General features: G+C 44.2%; 1 protein-coding gene across 3 annotated transcripts in view; it reads right to left on the bottom strand.

The window, feature by feature from the left end:
- Positions 1-203: 203 nt before the first annotated feature.
- The window catches only part of Camk1d (calcium/calmodulin dependent protein kinase ID), a 414,097-nt gene continuing 390,668 nt past the window's right edge, over positions 204-23,632 (bottom strand). Inside the window, exons 7-11 of one of the 3 annotated variants that reach the window (XM_040755520.1) lie at positions 18,639-18,751; positions 16,758-16,836; positions 10,428-10,515; positions 8,871-8,945; positions 204-6,382 (exon numbers count right to left, since the gene is read on the bottom strand). In XM_040755520.1, coding sequence (XP_040611454.1) covers positions 6,290-6,382; positions 8,871-8,945; positions 10,428-10,515; positions 16,758-16,836; positions 18,639-18,751 — 448 coding nt within the window. In that variant the 3' untranslated portion in view covers positions 204-6,289. Of the gene's footprint in view, positions 6,383-8,823; positions 8,946-10,427; positions 10,516-16,757; positions 16,837-18,638; positions 18,752-23,632 lie in introns of all 3 variants that reach the window. The other 2 variants (XM_040755519.1, XM_040755522.1) reach the window with 2 other exon arrangements.

Raw genomic sequence — 23,632 nt, forward strand, 5'->3', positions numbered from 1 at the left:
CTTTCCCATAAATCTAAACTTAAAGGACTAGAAGTATAGCTCAGCGGTTCAGAGGGTTTGCTTAATGTTTACAAGGCCCTCAGTTCCATCAACACCACTGCCAATCAATCAACTGACAAGTAAATAGCTAAACCCCAAATCAGAGAAAAAATCAGAGAAATGCAATACCCTATTTATGATATAGGAGACAACCTACATCCAAAGGTGATTAATTCTCTTTATTGGAGGAAAACAAGAAGTCATCAATCTCATTATCATTATGATAGAAATCGATATGTATACATGATTGTCAAGGCAGAGAATCATTTGCTACATAGACCCATGAACATTTTTGCAGTGCCGCAAACCTATGGGGGTTAAACTTCTTGCAGAGTTTATTACATGCATGGGATAAATGCACAGTTTCTCTTCTTTTACTTTTTAAAAAAATTTTTGGACAAGCATGAATGAAAAAAATCAAACCAATTGCAAGCCTGGTAATAGTGAGTGGGGCCGATCCTGGGTTTGATGGTGGAAGCTGCTGGGAAAACATGCCCACTGTTGGGAGAGAGCTGGATGAAGGCCAATTACATCATATATAGCCATAGAAGCCAATTTAGACATTGGTCCAATAGATGTTCTGGAAAGAATGTACGTTTGGTTTCTCCTCATTTGAATGTGGGACTAAGACAAATGTTCTCTGTAACATGCAGTCTTTCAAACTGAAGATGCTGCTGTGATACTGAGCAGCATCTGAGGATGCTGCTGTGATATTGGGCAGCATCTTATGTTGCCTGGAAATGGCCAAGTGCCTTGCAAGAAGAACCACAGCTTCCACAGTGTGGGCCAAACATCTGAGCTGATGCTACTCCCTTCATCATCTCTTTTGTAGCCTGAATACCAGCTCTGTCCCCAGGACTTTGTCCACCAAAGTGCAGGGATATCCAGGAGAGCCTCAGAATCCTTATCTTTTTACACTAAGATTTTTTTCCATTGAGAAGCAAGTTAACTAGTGTTTGGGACTTATGAGTGATGTCTTTGACAAAAGCCTCAAACACGTCTCTCATTTTCTATTTTTCCAATCCATAAGGAAAATAAAATCACCTGTGAGTAACATAGTTTGGTAAATCATCAGAGGACACAACAACCATATAACAAATTTCCCAGAGTCAAAGAAGGTTAAAAACTGGTATAGAGAATGCAAAAGCAGCTTTAGTACAAGGGGTCAATGCAGTTTTGTCCCTTTGGCTTAGAAAAATACAGACATAGAGAAGCCATTCCACAGTTTGCTTTGTCCACAAAATCAGACTCGGCAGCCACATGCTGAACTGAACACTTGGCTTCCAAATGCTCAGCCTTTAGGTATGTAAAAAAGGAAACCCTAAAGCCGCAAGCTGGGTTGCTCCCACTGGAGTTTACAGGGAAGTCTACACAGGGCTGAGTCATCCCTGCGGATTTTGAAGACTTTGGCTGCTGGCAGAAGGCAGGCCAGGCTGTGGCCAGCATGCAGGGCCAACTTCACAGCGGGGCTGGGTTCCTGTGCACACACCAGAGCAGCAGGAAGACCTTGATGCACTGAGACCACCAGGAAGGGACCTGATGGATAGTGTGTGGCCTTTCCTCTTCCTCTCTTCCTTAGACATGCCTGTTACCCAGGGTTGAGGTTTTCAAGCTAACTCACCTGCACACAAATTTTTGTAGAGGTAGCAGGAAGTAAGTTTGCCTTTCAGAAATCTGCTTCCCCAGCTTGGCTTAGAAAACAAACAAAGAAAGAAAGAAACACCTCAAAACTTTCAATTCTGAAAACCGAAAGATTAGAACACCTTTGCTTCTTGCAGTCCCAACCTAGAACCAGGTAACCCCCTAAAGAGCAGCGGGACTACACACAGATATATACAGTGTTTTTAATTTTGGAAACAAACTGAACAGTGTTTGGTCTGGAATGTGTTTAAGGAAAAGGCAAATTTTCGGAATGTGAGGAGAAGGGATGGGGACCTAGCACTGGTTCTGTAGGACATGCAAGCAGGGCTCATATCTCACTTGCTGGGAGTGATTTGCAAACCTGGAAAACCTGTTATTTCTGGTTATGAAAAATGGAAGGAGCTGTCCTTCACCAGCCCTCACCTTCCTTCTTTGTGGCCTAGGAAAACCCAGCACCACACTTGCACAAATCTTGCAAGGCAGAGGCTCTGACCCCAGGTCTCCTGCCTGTAGCTTGGAATAATGGCACCAGTATGGCTTCCCCAGTGTGAAAAGTCAGTTCTGGCTGTAATTCTTAGTAGGTCAAATGGTCATGATTCCCAGAGCTCTAAAATCCCAGTCATTTCCAGTTGGTGAGCATCCCCTACTACTTAAACATGCTCATAAAGCATCAAAGCCAAGTGCTGATCATACCAAGTCTTGCATCCCATGGGAGGTCAACCCTCTCAAGAGGGGACCAGATGGTTCCTTCTCCAGTGTCCATAACATTCTTGGCCTGTGGTATAAAGGCCAGTTCCCTCTGCCATCTATAAGCTATCCAGCCCATGCTGCGCATTGAGGTGTAGAAACAAAAAGTATAAGTAGGTAAACAGAGTCTGGGATTCACTGAGCCAACTGTTGTGTTCCCCAGACACCACATTCAGAGATTTCTGAAGATTCGAAGTCTCTCATAAACACAACTTCGTGTGCAAATGGAGGTGGCTGTCTTCTTAAGGAGGCATCTTAGATGACATCGGGCACAGTTGAAGTGGTATGCCACTCACGGTGGCATTTTTGAAGTGATCCAGAATCAAGGTCAGGTAGGAATCCATATCTTTTGGGTTGTTTCAGTGCCTTCTCCAGAGTCCAGTGAACGGCAGCTGCTCTTTTAGAGTCAGAGTCCCTTTGGGGTTGGAGGCAGTAGGAAGGAGTAAAAAACAGCCAGGGCTTGTTACAAAGGCTTGTGATACTGGGGTTGCTGCCTCAGACACTAAGCAGCCCTCAGTTCCTCAAGGGTTTTGTGGTAGACCCTGTCCTCCAGCCTCCCACTGCCTCTGTCCATCCCTAAGTCCCATACAAAACACCAACTCCAAAGATCCCTTGGTTAGGAATGACAAGCTATTGGCCTTGTTGGAGCTAAAGATGGCTGCATTCCTTTTCACTGATGGTTTTAGATGAATGTTACCTGCCCTTTCTGCCTCAACTATGGGTGAAGGCCAGGGAAAGAGGGAGGGGTCAGGCAGGAAGCAGAAGGAAAGACTATTCTGGAAATATTTCCAAATTTTATAACCAAGTGAAGAAATAAATAACCACTTGCTCAGAAAATGCAAAGAGGCTATAGTGGGGGTGATGGTAAGAGCTTGATATTAGGAAAGCAGTCTGAAAAGGTCCTGTGTGTCCACAGGATGCTGCCAAGCATACTGGTACATGCATGAAATTCTCAGCCTATGACAGTGGAATCTAACAAGAGTGAGGGAGCCAAGACTTTGCCACCCCATTTTTCAGGTGTTAAGGCTAATTCTACTCTATGGTCTCATACATTATTATATAACAATACCAACTGGAAAAGAAACTTCATCTTTCTACCATGCTAACTTTCTCAGAGTGGAAGACTCAGGTGGCACTTATTTTCACCTTTCTCAAAACAGTAGGAAATAACCCAAGTTAGTGAAATCATGTATGTGCTTCCTGAAGACATGTTCAACCTTATCTACTACTGGGCTGGCACTAGCAATCATCTTCTTACACTGGTTTACGGAGACCTGATGTGTCAAGGCTGAATGAAGCATAGTTGATTCCAAGGTAGACACCTGTACCAGGGCTCATTCTTCAACTTTTCTGTATTTATTTGTAGTTCATATATATTTTTATGTAATCTGTGTACCCATATAATCAGCTTTATGAAATACTTTCATCACTAATAATAATAACGTTACTTTGCAGATGCAAATAATTATGTGTACCATACAGCATAAAGGACTAACATACGAAAGGTGTCAAACTCAGGTCACCTACTGCAACAACCAACCAACCCACCTCCTTCCTTCCTTCATCCCTTCCTCCCTTCTTCGCTTTTAAGACAAGGATTTACTAATTATTTCAGGATGCATAGTAATTGAGATCCTTCTGAAGCAGCCTCCCAAGTGTTATAATTACAGCCCACCACACACCTGTATTTCTTCTTACATTACATGAAATTAAATATTTTCATGATACTTGTTGGTAGGAAACATCCTGTAAACTTCTTGAGACACTCTTTTGGATTTTCTTAAATACTTTTTGTAATATTCATATCATTGCCTTTCTTAAAGGTGGAGTAGATGGGTAAGTCTCCATAATCAGAGGCATTTGCTTTCTAACTGGGTCTGTTGTCACTTTAGAAACTCTTCCCAGGAAGTTTATAGATTTCGAAATGACAGCTTCAAATGCTGCTCTTTGGGCTCCTGTGGCAGGATTCTCACTAAGCATTTTGGGAGCTTATGATACAAGTAGGACAGGTAGACCAGATGTCTGACTTTGAAATTGCTTTTATATATCTTGTACTGTACTCTTCAGGAGACTGGAGCTGCCTCCCTAGTGAGTGAGTGAGTGAGTGTGTGTGTGTGTGTGTGTGTGTGTGTGTGTGTGTGTGTGTGATGAACACTGGGGGAGGGCTGGGGGCAAAAGTGTAGTAGTGACAAGGATGACTTACTTGTCCATCAGGACTTTCTATAGCTGGTAAGTACATGAGAGGGGCATGAGGACAACAGCCTCAGGACTGTCCCTGAATCGTCAGGGAGATAGATCTATCACAGCCCAACTTGGTAGGCTACAGCTGACTGTAGATGAGGCTCAGGCTTTAGATAGACATGAGAGCTGAAGGGGAACATTGGCAGAACTGTCATTTGAGCTACCTGCTCGGGTCTCTGAGAACCTCCTTAGAGAATGCTTGCCCTGGACTACACTCTGTGCCTGCTCTTCTTGTATATCTAGCCACTGTACAGGTCAATGACATGGACTGGTTTTCACAGGACATTCTGGATTTTATCCTTCAAGTTCCATATCCTAGGAAATTATTCAGTCCCCGGCAAACCATGACACACAATGGCCTGACTACCCCAGATACTTTGTATTTTAGATTCCTCTGATGTAAAGGGAGGTACATTAGCTGGACCTTGTTGAGTCAGCCATCTCTGAGGTAGGCAGACTGCTCACTTGGTGTCTTTCCTTCCCACCTAACAAAAGTTTTATTCTTTTAGACCTTTTCTGTCCCCTCTCTTGGATGATGTTCATGAGAGAACAGGGTAAAAGTATGTGTGTGTGTGGGGGATAGTGTGTGCTAGAGGCCATTTTAAGGGTAGGATTAGAAATAAATTTTTAAAAAACTAAAGCAAATATATATTTGTTTTAAAAGTGCATAGCTGAGAACAGAGTTTCATCCATCATCCCCCACGAGAAATGAAGACTGTGCATGGTTCATTTTAAAAACAAGATGGCGGCTAGTCCGGCCTGCAAGGGAGGCTCCTAAACCTTAGCCCTGTGGGGATCCTAACCCCCAAAGAGCAATTCACCTGTAATATGGAGCCTGTTGTTTAGGGTGAAGGAAACAAGCTTATCTCTTCCGTGTTTGGTGAGGGGTTCTGGGGAGAAGCTGCTGGTAAGGTGTTCTACAGGTTCCCTGCCAAAAGTCACCTGGAGAGAGGCCAACCCAGCCCAGGGACTGGGGCGACTTCACCAGGAAGGGACAGAGGGCAAAGAAACACAAGTAAAGTGTACTCAGCCTTGGAGACAGATTCTTGATCCTCCTAGAATTTTAAAAAACACCTTCTAACTCCTCTTGGAGGGAAAAAAATCTCTTAAAGGTAACGCAAAACCACCATTAAAGAGTGTATGAGAGAGGTCATGTAACTGACAAGAGATCAAAAAGACACGTCTCAAAAAGAAAAAAACAAACCCTAATGCACAACATTTACCAATATTTAAATAATCCAGTTGAAACCATTTTTTTTCATGAAAAAATACATCCTAGATGGCTGCCTACGCTGAGAGAGTGGAAGTGGTGGAGTTGGGGGAGGGGAGCAAGAAGGTCCATTCAGTTAGAGCTTTGCAAGATTCGTATGTACAGCACCAGATCCTGTGAAGTCAGCTCCCCTTGAGTCAGTACAGTTTGTGAGAAATGAACACATCAGAATTGCAGTATAAAATATGGCCATAAAAAACTTCTGTCTTCCAGTCCTATGCAGGCGCACCATGCAGGGTGGGTGGGGTCTCCGATGCTGGAGCTGCTCCGGTCTGGGGCTTCCCTTTCCCCGGCTCCGCCCCCTGGGTTCCACCTCCAGAGCCGGTCACTTGCTTCCAGTGTGCCCTGTTGTCACAGTGGTGGGCCTGGGTCTCCTCTCAGCTCCGACTCCTGTGACCCCCGACGAAGAAGAAAGGAAACTACAGAGCGTGGAAGGTGCCAGACCTGCCAGGGACAACAGACATGGGTGTTAAGAATTAAATTCACAGTCCCCTTCCCAGAAAGAGGGTCAAATGTGCTGGGCTAGATGGACGAAAGTTGTTTGTAACTGCTGGGCACATCATCTACCCTCTACCCCTGGGCTATACTGTCAAATCCTGCCCTTTCATCACCCTATAGGGAAATCTCTGCCTGGTGTTCAAATTGCTTTATTCTCCAGTCCAACTTTTAGGTTCCTTTTTCTTTATAACTGCTTTGTATTTGAAAATGATGTGGCATGTCCATCATGACACATGATACCCGAGGCCCCATTTATTGTGCTCTATCTATATGCTGTATGTTACACACTAGGATAGTATGCTACTTTATACAGGGCACTGAATTATATACCCATCATTACTAGAATGTTAATTTCTTTAATTTGTGTGTGTGTGTGCATATATATGTGTGTATATATATGTGTGTGTTATGTTTGTGCATGCACAGATAACACATGTACATGTGTGTGGAGGCCAGAGTCAACCTCAGATCTTTATGTTTAGCCACTCTACATCTTGTTTTTCTGTCTGTTTTGTTTGTTTTTGAGACAGTTTGCTAAGTTGGTTAGGCAGGCTGGCCAGCAAACCCTAGATCTGCCTGTTTCCACCTCCCTGTGCTGGGATCAGGAGCACATGCCACCACACCTGACTGCTTTACAGGTTCTGAGCTGCATGACAAAGCACTTTACAGGCTGAGAAGAACAGATCACTTCTACAATAGATCCATGAAGTAGGCATTTTTAGAATGAAAAAAAAGGAGGGGAGCTGTACCCTGGTTCAGGTCCAAATTTATAATCCAGGAGGCATATTGTATCACAGGCCTCTGAAATGAGGGTGCTCGACTCCCACAAAATCTCCCCAAAGGCTTATGTTGGATAGTTTGGTCTTGTAGTAGTGTTGTATGGTGAGTATAGATCATGATCACCCTGCATCCATCAGAGGATTAATTCATTGGTGAATTTGAGGTTGAATCAACTATTGGGGTGTAGGACCTACCCAAGGGAAGCAGGTCCTTGAGGGAAATACCATTCTGCAAGCCCTCTGTCCTCTTTCGTCTCTGTCTCCCTCTTTCCTGGCTGCCTCAAGGAACCATGGACAGAAAGGACTGAAATTGTGAGCCAAAATAGCACTTTCCTCCTGTACATGCTTCTCTCCGATGTGTTCTCCCAGTAACAGAGACTGGCTGGCACTGTAGTATGCAGCAGCTGATGTACAGCTATGGCATGTACACCCCGAGCCACTTTGTACACTTGGATATAGGGGAGCCATAAACTAAAGTACTAAAAGAAGCACTGCTGTTGATGCCTGTGTATGAATCTTTAAAGAAACAAGTGGCCAGCTGTGATATTTCTTTTGGTTAAGAGTGGTAAGAAGGGTCTTCGCTGGCGAGTGTAAGGGATCCAGAGGTGTGCAGCTGTGTCAGAGAAGCTCATGGAGATGTCATAAGAACATTTAAGAGCTATATATGAGTTAAGAATGAATAACAGGATTAGGGTGACTCCTTTGGGAAGGGGGAGAACAGGGAGTGTCAAACCCAGGGTCCTCTTAACTTTATTTCTGCCTAGGCAAATGCTCTACCACTGAGCTACATCCTAAGCTTTGATTTTTTGAGATGGTTTTACTGTGCAGCTTGGGATGGCCTTGAACTTGGAATCCTTCACTTTCAGTGTGCTGGCATTATAGGTGTATGATACTATACTCAGTCATGGGATGGCTCTTAACCAAAAAAGGGAACACCTTTTACAAAGCCAAATAGGAAGGAGCATGGTACCCAATGGTTAAGGCAACAAGGGCTGATGGGAGAGGGCTAATGGGAACTTTCAAGGCAATGGTTTTGAAGTAGAGAACCATCAGTGTGCTCTAGCAGGAGATTAATATACATATAAAGATGGGGAGTGGGAGAGAATTAAAAGAGTAAGTGTGCTTTCAAGGACGTCACATTCTTTACAAAGATGAAAGCTAATATAATACCATTACTGTTTTTTTTAATCTAAAAGACAGTTTGGTACATATAAAAAAATTCAAATACTCATCATCCTTGTAAAAACAACAACAAAAACCCAGGAAAACCCAGACTCTAGAAACCAGTGCAACCAGACCATGAGGGCTCCACCATCCCCTCATCATCCCAGAGGGTGTCTGTACAATAAGAGGCAAATCAGAGGAAGCATAGAAACCAAGCAGTGCCCAGGCCTTATCTTGGTTGTGTGGTACTTGCGCCATGGGTTTCTTATCTACAAATGGAAATGATTATCACATAGAATGGGTATTAAATGAGTAATGTTCTAAGGTAGTCATGAACATTAAATGGGTCAGAGCATTGCATGGCAAACCGTCTGTGCTCAGCTCTCTTGCCCAACCCGGACTCATCTCAAATGCCCGCTGAAGAATTCTGGTTTTGCTACATACGCACAATCTTTTTGGCTGGCCAAACTGAGGTTGCTTGAGACACTTGCATTTGAGCTGTCCAGGCTGCTGCCCAGCTGTAGCCTTCGCATATGTCTCACGACGGCTGTGGCATTAAAGGCTTGCTGAAATGTAGGGGAAAGGACAAAAAGGTGGAGAGGAAGAGAAGGCATTATTTCAGGTGGCTGGAAAACACTCTGAAATATCTACCTTTCACTTATCCAGAAACCTCAAGTGCTGTTTTCTCAGATACTCTCAGGACACTTTAGAAAGGAAATTTCTATTCTTCTTTTTAAGAGTACACAAATTTATTTAACTCTCTTCCTCATCAAAATACATTTTGGAAGTTAAAAATTCACTTGCTTCGGGCATGAATAATTTCCAAACAATACTCTATGTAATTGCAAAAAGTAACTTTTAGAATAGAAAGCATGTATAATGATATATCTTAATATGTAATATTTTAAAGTAGTATTTATTTTTCTATAATTGGTACTTTTTTTCTTTTTTGACAGCAGTAAGACTGAACCATAAGCTAAGCAAATATTCTACCAACTCTTTTTTTATTGTTTAAGTTTGTGAGGCTTTTATTAAGCTGTCCAAGCTGGCCTTGACTTTGTAATCCTCCTGCCTCAGCCTCCTGAGTACCCAGAATTGCAGGCCTGTATCACCAGGGCTGGCTCTATAATTAATGCTGTTGTTCTGAGTAATGGCACTATCTCCAATAATACAGTAGGTTAATGGAGTCTTTAATTTTTTTTTCTTTTTGAACCAGTGCCTTACTGTTCAGTTCTGGCTAGCCTGGAACTTACTTTGTAGGCCAGGATAAAATAATCATTACTGGCCTTCCCTCCCCTCCTGAGTACTGGGTTTAATGGCATGCACTCCTGTGCCTGGATCAATAGAACTAATTTTGTTTCTGTTGGCTTTCACAGCAAGACAGTCATCTTTTAATTACTGATGCCTATTGGAATACAGAATTTAGGCAATCAATAAATGGTCATGAAGTTGCGATGGTTTGAATTCATCAGTTTTTTTTTAAACCAGGAAACATTGATGAACTCAACTAGGTTTTTATGTTCCCCTTTCTCCTTTCTATCACTTTAATAAAAGGTAGCTATTCAAAGTCTAGCAAAGTAAAGGGAGATAGGGAGGGTTGTGCTACTTAAGGAATAATAAGGAGTGAGATTGGGGGCATGGTTGCTCTCTTTAAGACACAGATGGGAAACACTTAGTCCTTCCTACACTTGGATATTCCATAATCAATAATGACTTAAATTTATGGTGCTGGAGAGCTGGCTCAGTGTTTAGGAGCACTGGCTGCCTTGTCCGAGGACCCTGTTTCCAATCCCAGCACCCACATGGAGGCTCACAACTGTGTGTGCACAGGCACACATGCAGACAAAACACCCACACACATAAAATAAAATAATACACTTTTCAGAAGAATAAATTAAACTAGCAAAATTTATTGAGTAAGGCTCTGGGGGATTTCCAAGCCCTCATGGGTCACTTAGAAATATCACATGCTCAATACCACTTTCTCCAGAATGGTTTAAATTCCCTGGGAATTTGGCAGGCATGAAACAGACACAATTAGGACTTACTCTCCATTTGCTCTTTGCAAAATTCTTCCGGATCTGGGCACTGACGGATTCATGAATGTTTTTGTTGAGGGCGGTGTCACCAGCAATCCTGAAATACAGGCAAAGAGACTTCCTCAAAAAGTCTTCTATTGCTTGGCCACTGAGTCCTGTGCTGCTTTTCCTGGGAGCTTCACCCCACACCAGGGAAGCTGAAGCTGATGGAGGGTGGCTGGCTGCTGTCCTTCTAGGCTGGTAGGTTCTCTAGATGAATTGTCCTTAAGCTCACACATGCCAAAAGCCCCACGTCCCAAAGTACCTTCCACATTCTACTCCCTTCCCAGGGTCTACCCGTGCCCTATTGGTCCACTCTCTACCTGTCTCTCATGCTTTTCCTCTTTTGAACCCAGTCCCAGCAACATTAGAATCCATGACAGCTTGGCAACCGGAGTGCAAGTCCTCTCTCCTCACTGACGTTAGTCCTTCAGAGCTTCTCTAATCTCTCACTTTCGCTCCTTAGCTAGTCCTGGTTTCTTGTTTGCTTGAAGCCAAGGCCCCTACACACTGGCACCTCCAGTAACTTTAGATCAGCTTGGCTCATGTTCTAGAAAGTTCCTCTGGCTCCCAGGACCATGCCCACTCTATATTCATGGTCACAGGTGGTTTTATTGGCGCTCTTGCTTGTTTCTAAGCCCTCTCCCCCACTCCCTCACCCTTTCTCATCTTGCATCTCACTCTGCTCACGACTTCCTTCAGAGTGGCCAGGAATCCCCTAAGGTCACACATAACATGGATCATCCTTCTCTGTACACATCCTTGTCTCACACCAATGCTGTCTTCTATATATAACTGATTTTTCCTCTAGGTCAGGGGGACCTTCCTTCTGCTGTAAGCATTTCCTGAAATTTGACCTTTCCATTTTTCTTCCTAAACTATTCAGTTCTACATTGGTCTTTGGTGTCTATGAAAGAAGTTATTGATCTTGAGAAAGCTGCAAGAAGGCTTCAGAGTCCTGAACTACCTTTCTGGCTAGAAGGTACCTGCTGTAAGAGAAAACCTTTCACCACCTGGACCTGGACTGCCATGGACGTAAAACAGGCCCACATTGCAGAATGCCATCTTCATGGTTATCAGACATGAAAGCAACAAGCTCTGGGCTTGCTGAGACCAAGGCTCGTCCTACCCAGCCTTTCTTTCCCTGCAGAACTGCAGGTGGTCCAGGAACTAGACTGAATCTGTGCCCACTGGTAACTCAGCTCACAGCAGCCTCCTTCTGTATCCCCCAGTGCATCTCCCTCTCTTCCCAGAAGGGCTCAAAGGATGCTTAGAGATGAACTGAAGTGAACCAAGTTTCCACTTTGAGCGGCTCCCAATTGCCCCCCCTTCCCCAGGCACAGTCAGCGAAACAGAAACAGCATATGTGAATGAGCAAACGGAAACAGGAGTGAGCACATTCTGGGAACTGGAGACAACTTAGTGAAGCTGTCACTCTTTCGGAGCTCATAGGAATGTTTCCTTCTGTGCCACATAGGATGTATGTGTGGGCACATGTGTGTGTGTGTGTGTGTGTGTGTGTGTGTGTATGTGTGTGTGTGTGTGTGTGTGTGTGTGTATGCACTTGGAGGCCAGAGGTTAACCTTAAGTGTTATTCCTTAGGAGCCATTTTTTTAAAGACAGGTCTCTTCCTGGGATCTGGGGCTCATCAATTAGGCTATGCTAGCTGTCCACCAAGTCCCAGAAATCTTCCTTCCTGTTTTTGTTGCCCCAGCAGTGGTATGTCTGGCAGGTCCTCCTGCTTGGGAAACAAGCACTTTATGATCTTTCTGTATCATCTATAACAGTTCTGTCCTCAGAAAATGATGTTAATTCTAACAAGTCTGTGGTCAGCTCTTTCTTGGAAATAACTGGGCCAAAAAGATAGGAAGTGTGCTGACTACTGCTGCAGGCCAGAACTGGTCCAAACTGAACAGCATGGGGAGGTGGGAACCAGGGGACTTCACTCCCACATGCTGGTCAGGAGCCTGATCTCCCTACCCCGAGCCGGAGCCTGCTGCCTGAGCACGGCTCCCCACACCTCCTGGTGGGTTATCACAGGCCAAGATCTAAGGAAAATGCTGTCTGAGTTATTTTAGGAATGTTTTCTGCCCACTTCCCACAGTCTTCAGCTGTGCTGCATATGGGTCAGAGTCTAACTGGCAGCTTGTGGCTCAACGGTGCTGTTAGGCAGTCTTGGAAGTGGCTGAAGTCCAAGTGTGCTATTCAACAGACTATCTGGACAGCTATGAATACACAAGGAGAAAGTTCTCTCAGCGTTGCATGATTCTTCAGGTCAGCCATTAGGTGTTTATTGGAGCTTTTCTTTTCTATTGGACAAGAGAGAGGTGCCTCTTTGTAACAGTGGGTCCTAATGTAGAACATGTATGATTTACTGCATGTTACTGTATTTCTCGGTTTATATTGGAACGCTCCTTCATTTCCTATCTGTTGCTGATATTTCAACTTTTACTCTCCTCTATTTTGGAATCTAGTGCTTTTCCAAGATCATTTTTACTTTTATAATCTTTCAAGGTCAGCATTTGGTAAATCTGGCTTCAAATCAGGGCCTAATGTTTATAAGTAGTTAAGCCCTGTTTATTCATAACTCTCATCACTGTTAGACAAACTAACTGCCTGGATAGAATAATCATTTTGTGTGTTCCCATGTGCATGTATGCATGGAGGCCAGAAGTCAATGAGGGTGTCTTCCTTACTCACTTTCCACCTTATTTTTTGAGACAAAGTCTCTCATTGGACCTGGATCTTTCCAGTTCAACTAGATTGGCTGGTCTATAAGCTCTGGGATACTCCTGTCTCTACCTCCCCAGCACCGGGATTATAAGTCAGGGTTTTGTAGTACTAGGGGATAGAACTCAGGTCCTCATGCTGGTGTGTGTGTGTGTGTGTGTGTGTGTGTGTGTGTGTATGTGCATTCATGCATGTGCTTGTGTTTCAGACATGTTCTTCCAGTTGGTCCAAATGGGTTTTGTGATATCTGGTATACCTCTTAACCATAGTCTATTGACTATTTCCCAATTCCCATGGTCAAGCAGAATCAATGTGTCTGGAATCTTACAGAGAGATGGAGTCTCAGTCAACATTCAGGGGTATGATGGTTAATTGCATATGCCAACTTGACTAGGGCATGGTACATGCTAATTTGAATACATGCTAATTTCTATGTGCCGGTGAAAGTATTTCTTAGAAAATGTTAGTAGATTTTGAGTTAATCACATCACACGGGTAAGCCTTATCCATCAGAAGAGACTCTATCTTAGGATTCTAGCTGCTACCTTCACTGTTCCCTGGGTCTCTTGGCACATTTTCAATCTCCTAGGTCCCACAATTATACAAGCAATTGTCTTGATTCTTTAAAATAATTTACTCTCATGCTGATTGACTTAATTTGCTTGTCAGTTAAGCCAGAGATAAATATTCAGGGCAGTCTGACCTGGAGATGAGGCCCACAAGTGCTGCTGTGAAATAGGGATGGGCTCCTGTCCCACTGTTTGCCAATTCCTGCACTTTGGCCACCAGTGAACAGCGTGCAGGTTCCTTATAAGGTCTCAGCAGGAGAAAAGCAAAACCCCAAATGAGTGTGGACCTAAAAATAGCTGCTGAACGGTACTGATTAGTTTCCACAAGAAAGAGCCCTATTCTGTCTAGAGTGGTCTGTTCTGAGGTTCTCCTAACCCTGAGTGGCTTGAGTAAAGAGGGACAAACGAGCATGGGTTAACATGAAGCTCCGGGTGTTTGAGTGTGTATGAACAGGCATGGACAAACATGAAGGGGGTTTGAGTGTGTATGAATGAGCATGGATGAACATGAAGGGGGTTTGAGTGTATATGAATAGGCATGGATGAACATGAAGGGGGTTTGAGTGTGTATGAACAGGCATGGACGAACATGAAGTGGATTTGAGTGTGTATGAATGAGCATGGATGAACATGAAGGGGGTTTGAGTGTGTATGAATGAGCATGAATGAACATGAAGGGGGTTGAGTGTGTATGAATGAGCATGGATAAACATGAAGGGGGTTGAGTGTATATGGATAGGCATGGATGAACATGAAGGGGGTTGAGTGTGTATGAACAGGCATGGACGAACATGAAGGGGGTTTGAGTGTGTATGAATAGGCATGGATGAACATGAAGGGGGTTTGAGTGTGTATGAACAGGCATGGACGAACATGAAGGGGGTTGAGTGTGTATGAATGAGCATGGATGAACATGAAGGGGGTTTGAGTGTGTATGAATAGGCATGGATGAACATGAAGGGGGTTGAGTGTGTATGAATGAGCATGGATGAACACGAAGGGGGTTGAGTGTGTATGAACAGGCATGGACGAACATGAAGGGGGTTTGAGTGTGTCAGGAGCACAACTCTGAGAACAGCAAAGTTGGTAAGGCTCCACTGCAGGCATTCCTCTAGCTCCTGCTGGCTCCCAGCTGGACCCACATTTTCCTTTGCCTGCCTGGGCACTTCTCCCTGTGGAGACAAGCACACCACAATGCAGGGAAGTGTGGGGGCTCGAGTGATGCTTGCATCAAATGTGTGTGTTATTACTCCTGGTGCCTGGCTTCCTGAGCACTTGGAAATACAGTAGAAATGGAAGAACTTGTCATGAGCCTTCTGACTAGGAAACCCTGGGTGACACAGCTCACAGGCTTCCAAGAATGCCTTTAAATCTTTGCCACCAGTTTGACACCCTCTGCTCTTGCCCTTCTTCTTTATACAATGAAAGCATTCACTGTAGAGCCAGACATTTCTGGCTAGAGCCCTGGCTTTGCCATTAGGTGGCTGTAGTATCTTTACTGGGTTACTATTTCCTTATCTCTGAAGTGAACAAAAAAACCTACCTCCCAGGGTTACTGGAGAGAAAAAAAGGAGTGAACACTTTAAAACAATCAGCAGAGTTCCTGGAACACAAAAGAGACTCAACAAATGGCAGGGCAGGAGTGATGAATTAGAATACTGTGAAACTAGGTTATGACACTGCTTCTAAGCGTGTTCCCTGAAGAGGGTTAACAGCTTGGAGGGGATGCTTTAGAAGATGACCAGCCAAACACAGAACAGTTTTCTGTGGTGCTCCTTAGGGGAATTTTCTCCTGAACAATTCAAGGTTCTGTGTGTGTGTGTGTGTGTGTGTGTGTGTGTGTGTGTGTGTTCACATGTATGCTTGGAGAGTATACCCACAGCCTTGTACATAGTAGGCAAGGGATCTACCACTGGGTTACACCCCATTGCCTCTACATTCATTATACTGTGTGCTCTACTTTACATGTTAAATATGATCAAGGGTAGCTGTTTAAGGCTTAGTCCTTAGCTTGGCATTATTGGGAGGTGGTGAAAACCTTTATGAGGTGTGGCCTCATAAGAGATCTTTAGGTTGTAGGGGAGCCCCTGAGTAGAACTATGGCCTACTGATCTCTTTCTCTTGTTTCCTGGCTACCATGAGCTGGGCTTCTTGTTCCACCATGGCTTCCCACTGCTTGCCAAAGGCTCTGCCACAACAGCACCAGCTGAAACCTCTGACAGTGTGAGCCTAAAAGAAAACTGTTGTCTTTTTAAGTTTATCATCTCAGCTATTTTGTTACAGTAACAGAAATCTGAGTAACCCATTGAATATCTTTTTCTACTCTTGGGTACTTGTTTCAAAGTAGATGCTCCTGGGTCTGTAACAAACCAGACAGTTGCTCTGTCTAGACCTGGTGTGAATCTCTTTACATGAACTAGCTCCACTATTTCTTATGTTAACTTAGTAAATTAGGACTGTCACTCCCAATTAAAAGTGAGAAAGCTGAGACTTAGCAAGCCATGTGTAAACCCAAAGTCACACTTAGCTGTCAGCTAATTTGGGCTCCAAGCTCATGACATAAACACAACTCTGACAGTGTGTGGAATGCCATAAAGCACCAGTGAGTCCCTTGAGAGTTAAAGAAACACTAATTGGAAAAAATCACCTGAAAAAGAACAAAAGAACACACACACACACACACACATATCCACTGCTAAGGTGTACACTTCAATCTTAATGCCTATTGGGTGTTTTCCCTTGACAAAAGTCATCCTCATAACCATCTATAAGACTAAAAGCTACCTGCTACCTTATATGCACTTAACATCTGAGTGCATCCCGAAAACTGTATCCTGAGGGCACCAAAAGGTACAAACACTGGCTCAGGAGATGAGGGAATCCCCTGTCAGGACGAGGTGGAGCGAACACCCACGTGTTTTCATGACTAAGAGATGTCAATGAAAAGTCTACTCTGGGAGGGTGGGGATGGCATGGCCCTCACAGGGGTGATCTTTCTTACCATGGGTGCCGAGCTGCCTGCTCACAAGTGTACCGTTTATTTGGGTCTTTCTCCATCAGATTCCGAATGAAGTCTTTCGCTGTTCAAAAAGAAATCATGGGAACATGTTAAAATGTGATGACAGGATACCCTTGTGTTTTAAATACGTGTACCATTAAAAATGGGAGACCGCCTTTCACCTTCCCTGTTGTACCTGAACACAAAAGACACCAGTGTCTTGATAAAAGAGAGACCCAGGGAGTGAAAAGGTGGCAGAGCCAGGCTGTGACTCTGACTTCTGGCACTAAGTTGTTTTTTGCCAACTGCTAATGATGCCTTCAGTCTAGATAATAAAGGGAGGAATCTTCAAAATCACATGCTCTTCAGTTCCCTATTGCCTTAGAGAGATGCTCTGGGGACATCCCCTGAATGTGTTACAGACATCACTGGTTCTACTACACCCACTGCGGAGCTGCAAAGTCACCAGGTCACAGGGCCAGGTGTGAGGGACAACCAAGAGGAGTGTCTGCATCATACTTGAGCTGTTAATACCCAGTGTGTGAGATGTTACAAAGAAGCGATAAGATATACCCTGCTGTGACAGAGAGGTTTTGGTCACCATGGGTAGGGCGAAGCTCAGAGAAGGATGCTGAGAATTGGAGGGACAGGGCCACAGAACCCAAAGCTGATACTATATGCCAGCTTGGAACCCATTACCCATAGATCTGAGGTTCTAGGAGGAAGCCTCTGGCTTCTAAGCTCTGAAGTCCAGTATTCCCTGTGAGGTCTGTTTCAGCAGCCTGCAGGTTGCTGAAGGTTGAGGTCGTTAAAGTTGGTTGAGGAAACAGGCAAGGGAGTCCCAATTAGGAGTATATACCATAATAATAAAAATGGTCTGTGCAAACAGCTCAACAGAGGGTGTCATTCACCGCACTTCTCCCTTCTACAGTTCTCTTTCCTTCTCCTGGGCCTGGTTTTGCTCCTCATGCCCTGGAAATCTCTGGGAGATTTCAGTGTGGCATACTGTGGCTCTAGACAATGAAACCATGACCTCAGACGAGGCACCTCCTTCATGCAAATCATGACTACTCAATGCAAGAATATTTTGCTGAGGATACATGACTTCACAAATACTAACTTGTCATAAAAATTGGACTTCAGGAACATTGGGGTTTAAAATCCCAGTTCTGCTATTACTGACTCCATAAACTAGGACAGGTTATTTTACCTCTGGGGGCTTTAGTTTCATTATCAGTCACATATGGGTAATATAAATACCCATCCAGTGGGTCATCCAGAGGACTGGGCAAGTTAGTGCATGTCCAGGACTTCTAGCACTCAGCACCTAATTGGTGTTCATCAAATGCCAGATAATAGTATTTAATCCCTAGAGCACCCATATCAGATGAGCAAGTCTACATCCCTTGGACAGGGTAATATATCTCAAGCCTGTTCTCCAAGTCAAGTCCAAAGACAGAGTTCATAGAGCTTTCTCAGGAGCCACCATAGATTGAATGCTGGTGGACACCACAATTCCTTTGTTTAGATCCTAATTCCTATGATGAGGGCATCTGAAGTGGCCCTTTAGGAGGTGGTGACCGGGAAACGAAGGCTGAGAAACATCAGTGTTCTTATGACAGAGACCCAGAAAGCCCTGGCCCCTGCTACTTTATGTACAAACACACCAAAAGGACAGCTGTCTCAGCAGATGCCCAGTGTACTTTCCCCTTTAGAATTATGCAGAATAAATATTTGGTATTTAAGATACACAGATTGTGGTATTTTGTTATAGTAACCCCAGTAGAAGAAGACAGAAGCCTTGGGGCCATTCTGAGCCCAAGGGTCCTTGGGCTTCTACATTAGGTCATCTGGATGTAAATGTAAATGCCATGAGAGACCCACCAGAGTCAGAGATGTCATCCCAGTAGGGGGAATCAAACTCATATTCTGCCTTGAGGATCTGTTCAAACAGCTTGGAGTCATTTTCATCATAAAAAGGAGGGTAGCCACAGAGCCTGCAAGACAAGAGGGAATAAGATTTGAGTGTATGCACAGCCACTGTGCTGGATTTATACTTTGCCTGGAAAGAAGACACATGATCCATCAATCAAATTAAGAAACCCCACACTGAGTGTGCTAAAGTTAAACCTCAGTGAAGGAACCATGCCCTCTACACATGAACATGCCACAGAAGTGAAAATATGACCTCCTAAGCAGCAAAAAGGATGACTCCATCATGGTCAGAGGCAAACACACATATTCAAGATTTTACCCAAAGTCTTTCTTCTATGTTTGCATTTATTAATGTGTGCGTATGATGTGTATGATGTGCTTGTAAGGGCACAGATGTGCCACAGTGAGTGAGTGTAGTAGTTAGAGGACACTTTAGAGTCACTTCTTGCCCTCCAGATTTCTCTGGTTTCTGGGGATTGAAGTAAGGTCACCAGGCTTAGACAGCAAACACTTTTATCTGCTGAACTACCTTGTCACCCCCCATAACATTTTACATGGCATTAACTAGAATCCCATGAACCCTAGAAAGTCTCCAGGCAATCTTCCATGTACAGCTATTGTTAATCATGTCCATAATACTGTTCCTGACTGACAGACTAGTGGGAAGAGCAAAAAAAAAATGAGTCCTTGATGGAATTTCCAGAGCCTTTGGGTTCATTCTGTCTAGGAACTTGCTAAGGAAGAAGGGGGATCAAGTTGCTAGGATTCACCCTGACCTGTGTGTTATCAGTCCATCAAGTAGGATTCAGAATAGGAAGTAGAAATGCTACCATTTCTCTCCATTACAAGCAGCAAATATCCATAGGAGGCAGCTCAAGTCACCATACTGTAGAATCACAGTACCCCAGCCAAGATACCACTGGGCCATTTCAAAGACAGCTTCTCAATGGTCCAACTAGGATGTTGCTAGAAACAGGTTAGAGCTATGGAGAGACCAAGGGTCATCTGGAAACCATGGCAAAAGCAACACGTCAATTAAATTCAACTACCACTAGTCAGTCAATGACACTGTGGCTTCTGGGGCTGGTCATGGAGTTCAGAGGTTGAGCACATAGTTGGCAACTGAGAAAGTAATAAATAAAATAACCATAAATTAAAATGAAAAAAATCTTTATTTCTCTTTTCAGTTCTGTCCTTGGTTCCAATGTGGTGTTAGTAGGCCAACTAAAGTATTTCAGGGATCAAAATTCCATCCAAATACATAGGTAACCAGAGTAGAATATTCCATGTATATAACGGTTTAAAGCTACATAGCTCTGTGACACTTCTCTTGTTGTATTTTTCATTAGCTAAAATACTTAGGAAAAGACCAGAACATTCCTGGGGCCCATATAAGGCTGGGTTGGAGGGACCACGCAACCAGAAAGGGTGGGGCCAAGGTAGTAAGTGATCCCAGAGCAGAAGTCATCAGTGCTCCACTCTAGAAGCCTAAGAGTCAAATTCTATGTTGCTGATATGGTTCCTGGGGCCAGAAGGTGGCAGCCACTGTGGGAGGCCTGACCCCAAGCTGAGGCCTGACCCCAAGTCAAGCCCCATTCTTCCCACACAGCTCAATATTGTTCCAAACATAGCAACAGCCTAGAGAGCAATTCAATGAGAACAAATGGACAGGCATCCACAGACTGTAGGTCTGAAGGGATTTGCTGTTGGTTCCTAACAAACACAATAAAGGTTCAGCCATTTTTCATTTGTCTTGCCACCAGGGGCACAGCTGTGGCTGGCTGCAGAAAGGAATGGGTGATGACAGTTGTCAAGGCCTGGAGACATTCTGTGGGCTGAGAAGATTCTACATCATTTAACTCACAAGCATGTTTTAGAGGATGAATGCCTGGAAAATTTCATCTGTAAAGATCTGCTGCGGTAGGGAAAATGAAAGAGCCAGTGCTTCGGAAACCACCAAGTGCATACTTCACAGCCCAAGGAAACCCTGGGGCCTCTGAGAGAGGGACATGTAAATTTTTTCCATAATGAGGATTTGGGCAAAATAAAATGTGCGCATTAGGAAAAGCCGACAGAGCAAAATGTTAGCTTGTCTTGGAAAAAACCCTACATGCTAGATATGTGAGCTTTTTGTTTGTTAACAGCTCAGTGTGTTTTGCTTTATGGCTTGGCTTTCTTCTCAAGGAAAAAATGTTAAAAATTTTCAAGAAGGATTTCTTCTTGTGCCAATTTTCTTAATGTATATTCCAATTTCTTTTCATCTTAGTTCCCCCACCCCTCTTTTTACACATAGGACTGTTCGTGCAGGTGTTCTGAGGACCAGAGAGCAGGAGATGAATCTATCTTGGGGCCTGAGTTAAAATTAAGAAAGAGATGGTTGAGGACACAGATCAGTGAGTGTAGTGCTTGCTATGAAAGTGTGGTGGCCTGAGTCTGAATTCACAGAGCCCCTATAAAAGCAGGGTGAGGAGCTTGCCTGCCTGCCTGCTTGCCTGAATCCCAGCATGGTTGTGTTGTGGTCACTCTTTCCCAATGTTTCCCCATCAGCCCTTTCAGAGATGCTCTGCCTGTCCCTGGACACTGCCGTGTGTAGACATGTGAATGAAGACGGACAACACTGTCGACCTCAGTGGGATGCCAGTGGATGAGGACCACAGTAGGGCTGTTGAAGCGCACGTGCGTGCGTGTGTGTGTGTGTGTGTGTGTGTGTGTGTGTGTGTGCGTGTAATCAAAGATAGGGGGTGTATTGCCCTGGACCTCTCTAGTTTGGCTCTTGGGCTAAGGCTATGTCTCTTTTCCTGGGGACAGATTCTATTAGGTTCTTGCCCCAATCCTGGCAATCCGTGCTTTCCTCTTTTTCCTGGCTATGCCTAGGGGTGTTTATAGCCCAGTAGCAACCAAGTCCAGGGTCACAAGGATCACAGGATTTGTGTGGTCTTACCACACCACCCCTGAATACACCCCTTTATACTGTCTCCATTTTAAAGCAAACCGATTAACAGTACAGAAAGTCAAGACTCAAGCCTAACCCCCCTGACTCCAGGTCTGTATTCTGTACTCTTGGACACAATCAGGAGAAGACTTGAGATCCAAATCTCTCACTTCAGCCTTTGACCACTGTGTAGGTCAGTTAGCCTGTACCCACCCAATGCCTTCACGTGGAAGGAGAACCCCAGAATGTGACTCTGCCTTTTCAATCTATCTCATTCATTCTGGGAGTGTGTTTGCCAACATGCATCAGGCTAGTTTCCTGCATAGGGAACACTTATTGTATCTGGGCCAATATAAGCTTGTGTACTTTTCTGGCTCCCCCTTGCTTGTTTCTTCCACACCCTTGAAATATGCAGTAGCAGACATGGCTCCACCATGGCACATCCTCCCTGAGCACAGCTCTGACCTGCTCACATGCACCTAGGACAGGACCTCATCTTTGCTTCCAGATTGTCAGGGTCTGGGCCAGGACCTACCTGGAGGGTATTGTAGATAGATGTCCGGGCACACACACATGCATGGAAAAAGGGGCTTCCTGGTTGACTGCTGACTCCCCTTGTTGAGCTCAGAAGCAGAGACAAAGGCTCAGGATACAGGAGCTCTCACCAGTGTCCTCTCCCAGAAGAACCAGGGAGATCTCAAAATACCAACCAACCTGACACTTCCTGTATACACTACAGCAAAACTCCAAGCGATTCAGACATTATAGAAGAACCTAGTGCATAAGGCCCTCCCCCCACCAGGGTAAATGGTCAGTCTTTACGAGGAGAATAAAGTATGGTTTGGGTTTTCCCAATGGTACTCATGGCCACAGATCCATATTGCTAAGTTCGTTTTCCATGGAGAAGGATGTTAATATAAATGGATATGAAACCCAGCAACGAATGGCCAGCTGTGGGTGATCTGGCAGGGTGAAGTTTTTCTTGGGACCTGGAATACTGTAATAGCGTAAAAGCTCCCGTCAAGATGCCCGTGAGTTCAGCAGGGTCTTTACCCTACATTAAGTTATGTTGTTTGGACTGTTTACCCTTGGTCATGGATCTACATACCTGGAAAAGATGATGTTTGCTGCAGGGATGCCCAAGTCATAACCGTTAGCTAATCCTTTGTCCTTTGGTTTCCACAATCCCCCCGTGTTTTGGCCTACTTTTCATACCCATTAAATTATGTACATTAGGGTCTCTTTTGATACCAAAGATGGCTACTAAGAGTACAGAAGACGTGGGGATCAGAAGCAGTGGAGGGACAAGTACCAATATGCCGGACAGCAGGGAGTGACTTAAAATTTTTAATGTACTTTACACTCTTATGGTAAGAATACTTTATATGGAAGCATCTCTCTGAATATTTAAGGGAATAATACAGTTTTTCTTTTGACTGTTGCTTTTGGGTATAACAGTGTCTCCCTGTTGTGATTTGAATTTGAAATATGCCCCAGAGTCTCACGTGTTTGAACAGTTGGTTCCCAGCTGGTGGTATCATTCTAGAAAGTTTGGTACCTTTAAGGGGTAGAGCTTCACTGAGGGAGTGGTCCACTGGGGTTTGCCTTCATGTTTTATAGTGTAGGCCCGTTTCCTCTGTTTTCTGCTTCCTGACTGCAATATGATATGACTACTCACTCCCATGCCACTAATACCATCTCCAAATTGTAAGCCCAAATGAACCATTTTTCCTTTTAATTGCTTCTTGTCAGCTATTTGGCCATAGCAACAAGGACAGTGATTAATATATTTCCCCAAAGACCCATATGTTGAAGGCTTGCCCCTAAGATGGTGGCTCAATTGACAGGTGGGTGAATCATTAGGATGTTAACTTCATCATCTGGCTTGTCAATTGAGGAGTCCCTAGCTGAATGGGCAACTAGGAGGTGGTTATAGGAATCAGGTCACTATGGGCAACCTTCTAGGTACATCCTGTCCCCAGCCTTGTCCTTATTTCCAGTTCTGATCCCC

The sequence above is a fragment of the Mesocricetus auratus genome, unplaced genomic scaffold (genome assembly GCF_017639785.1).
Source record: "Mesocricetus auratus isolate SY011 unplaced genomic scaffold, BCM_Maur_2.0 Super-Scaffold_100013, whole genome shotgun sequence".
NCBI lineage: Eukaryota > Metazoa > Chordata > Mammalia > Rodentia > Cricetidae > Mesocricetus > Mesocricetus auratus.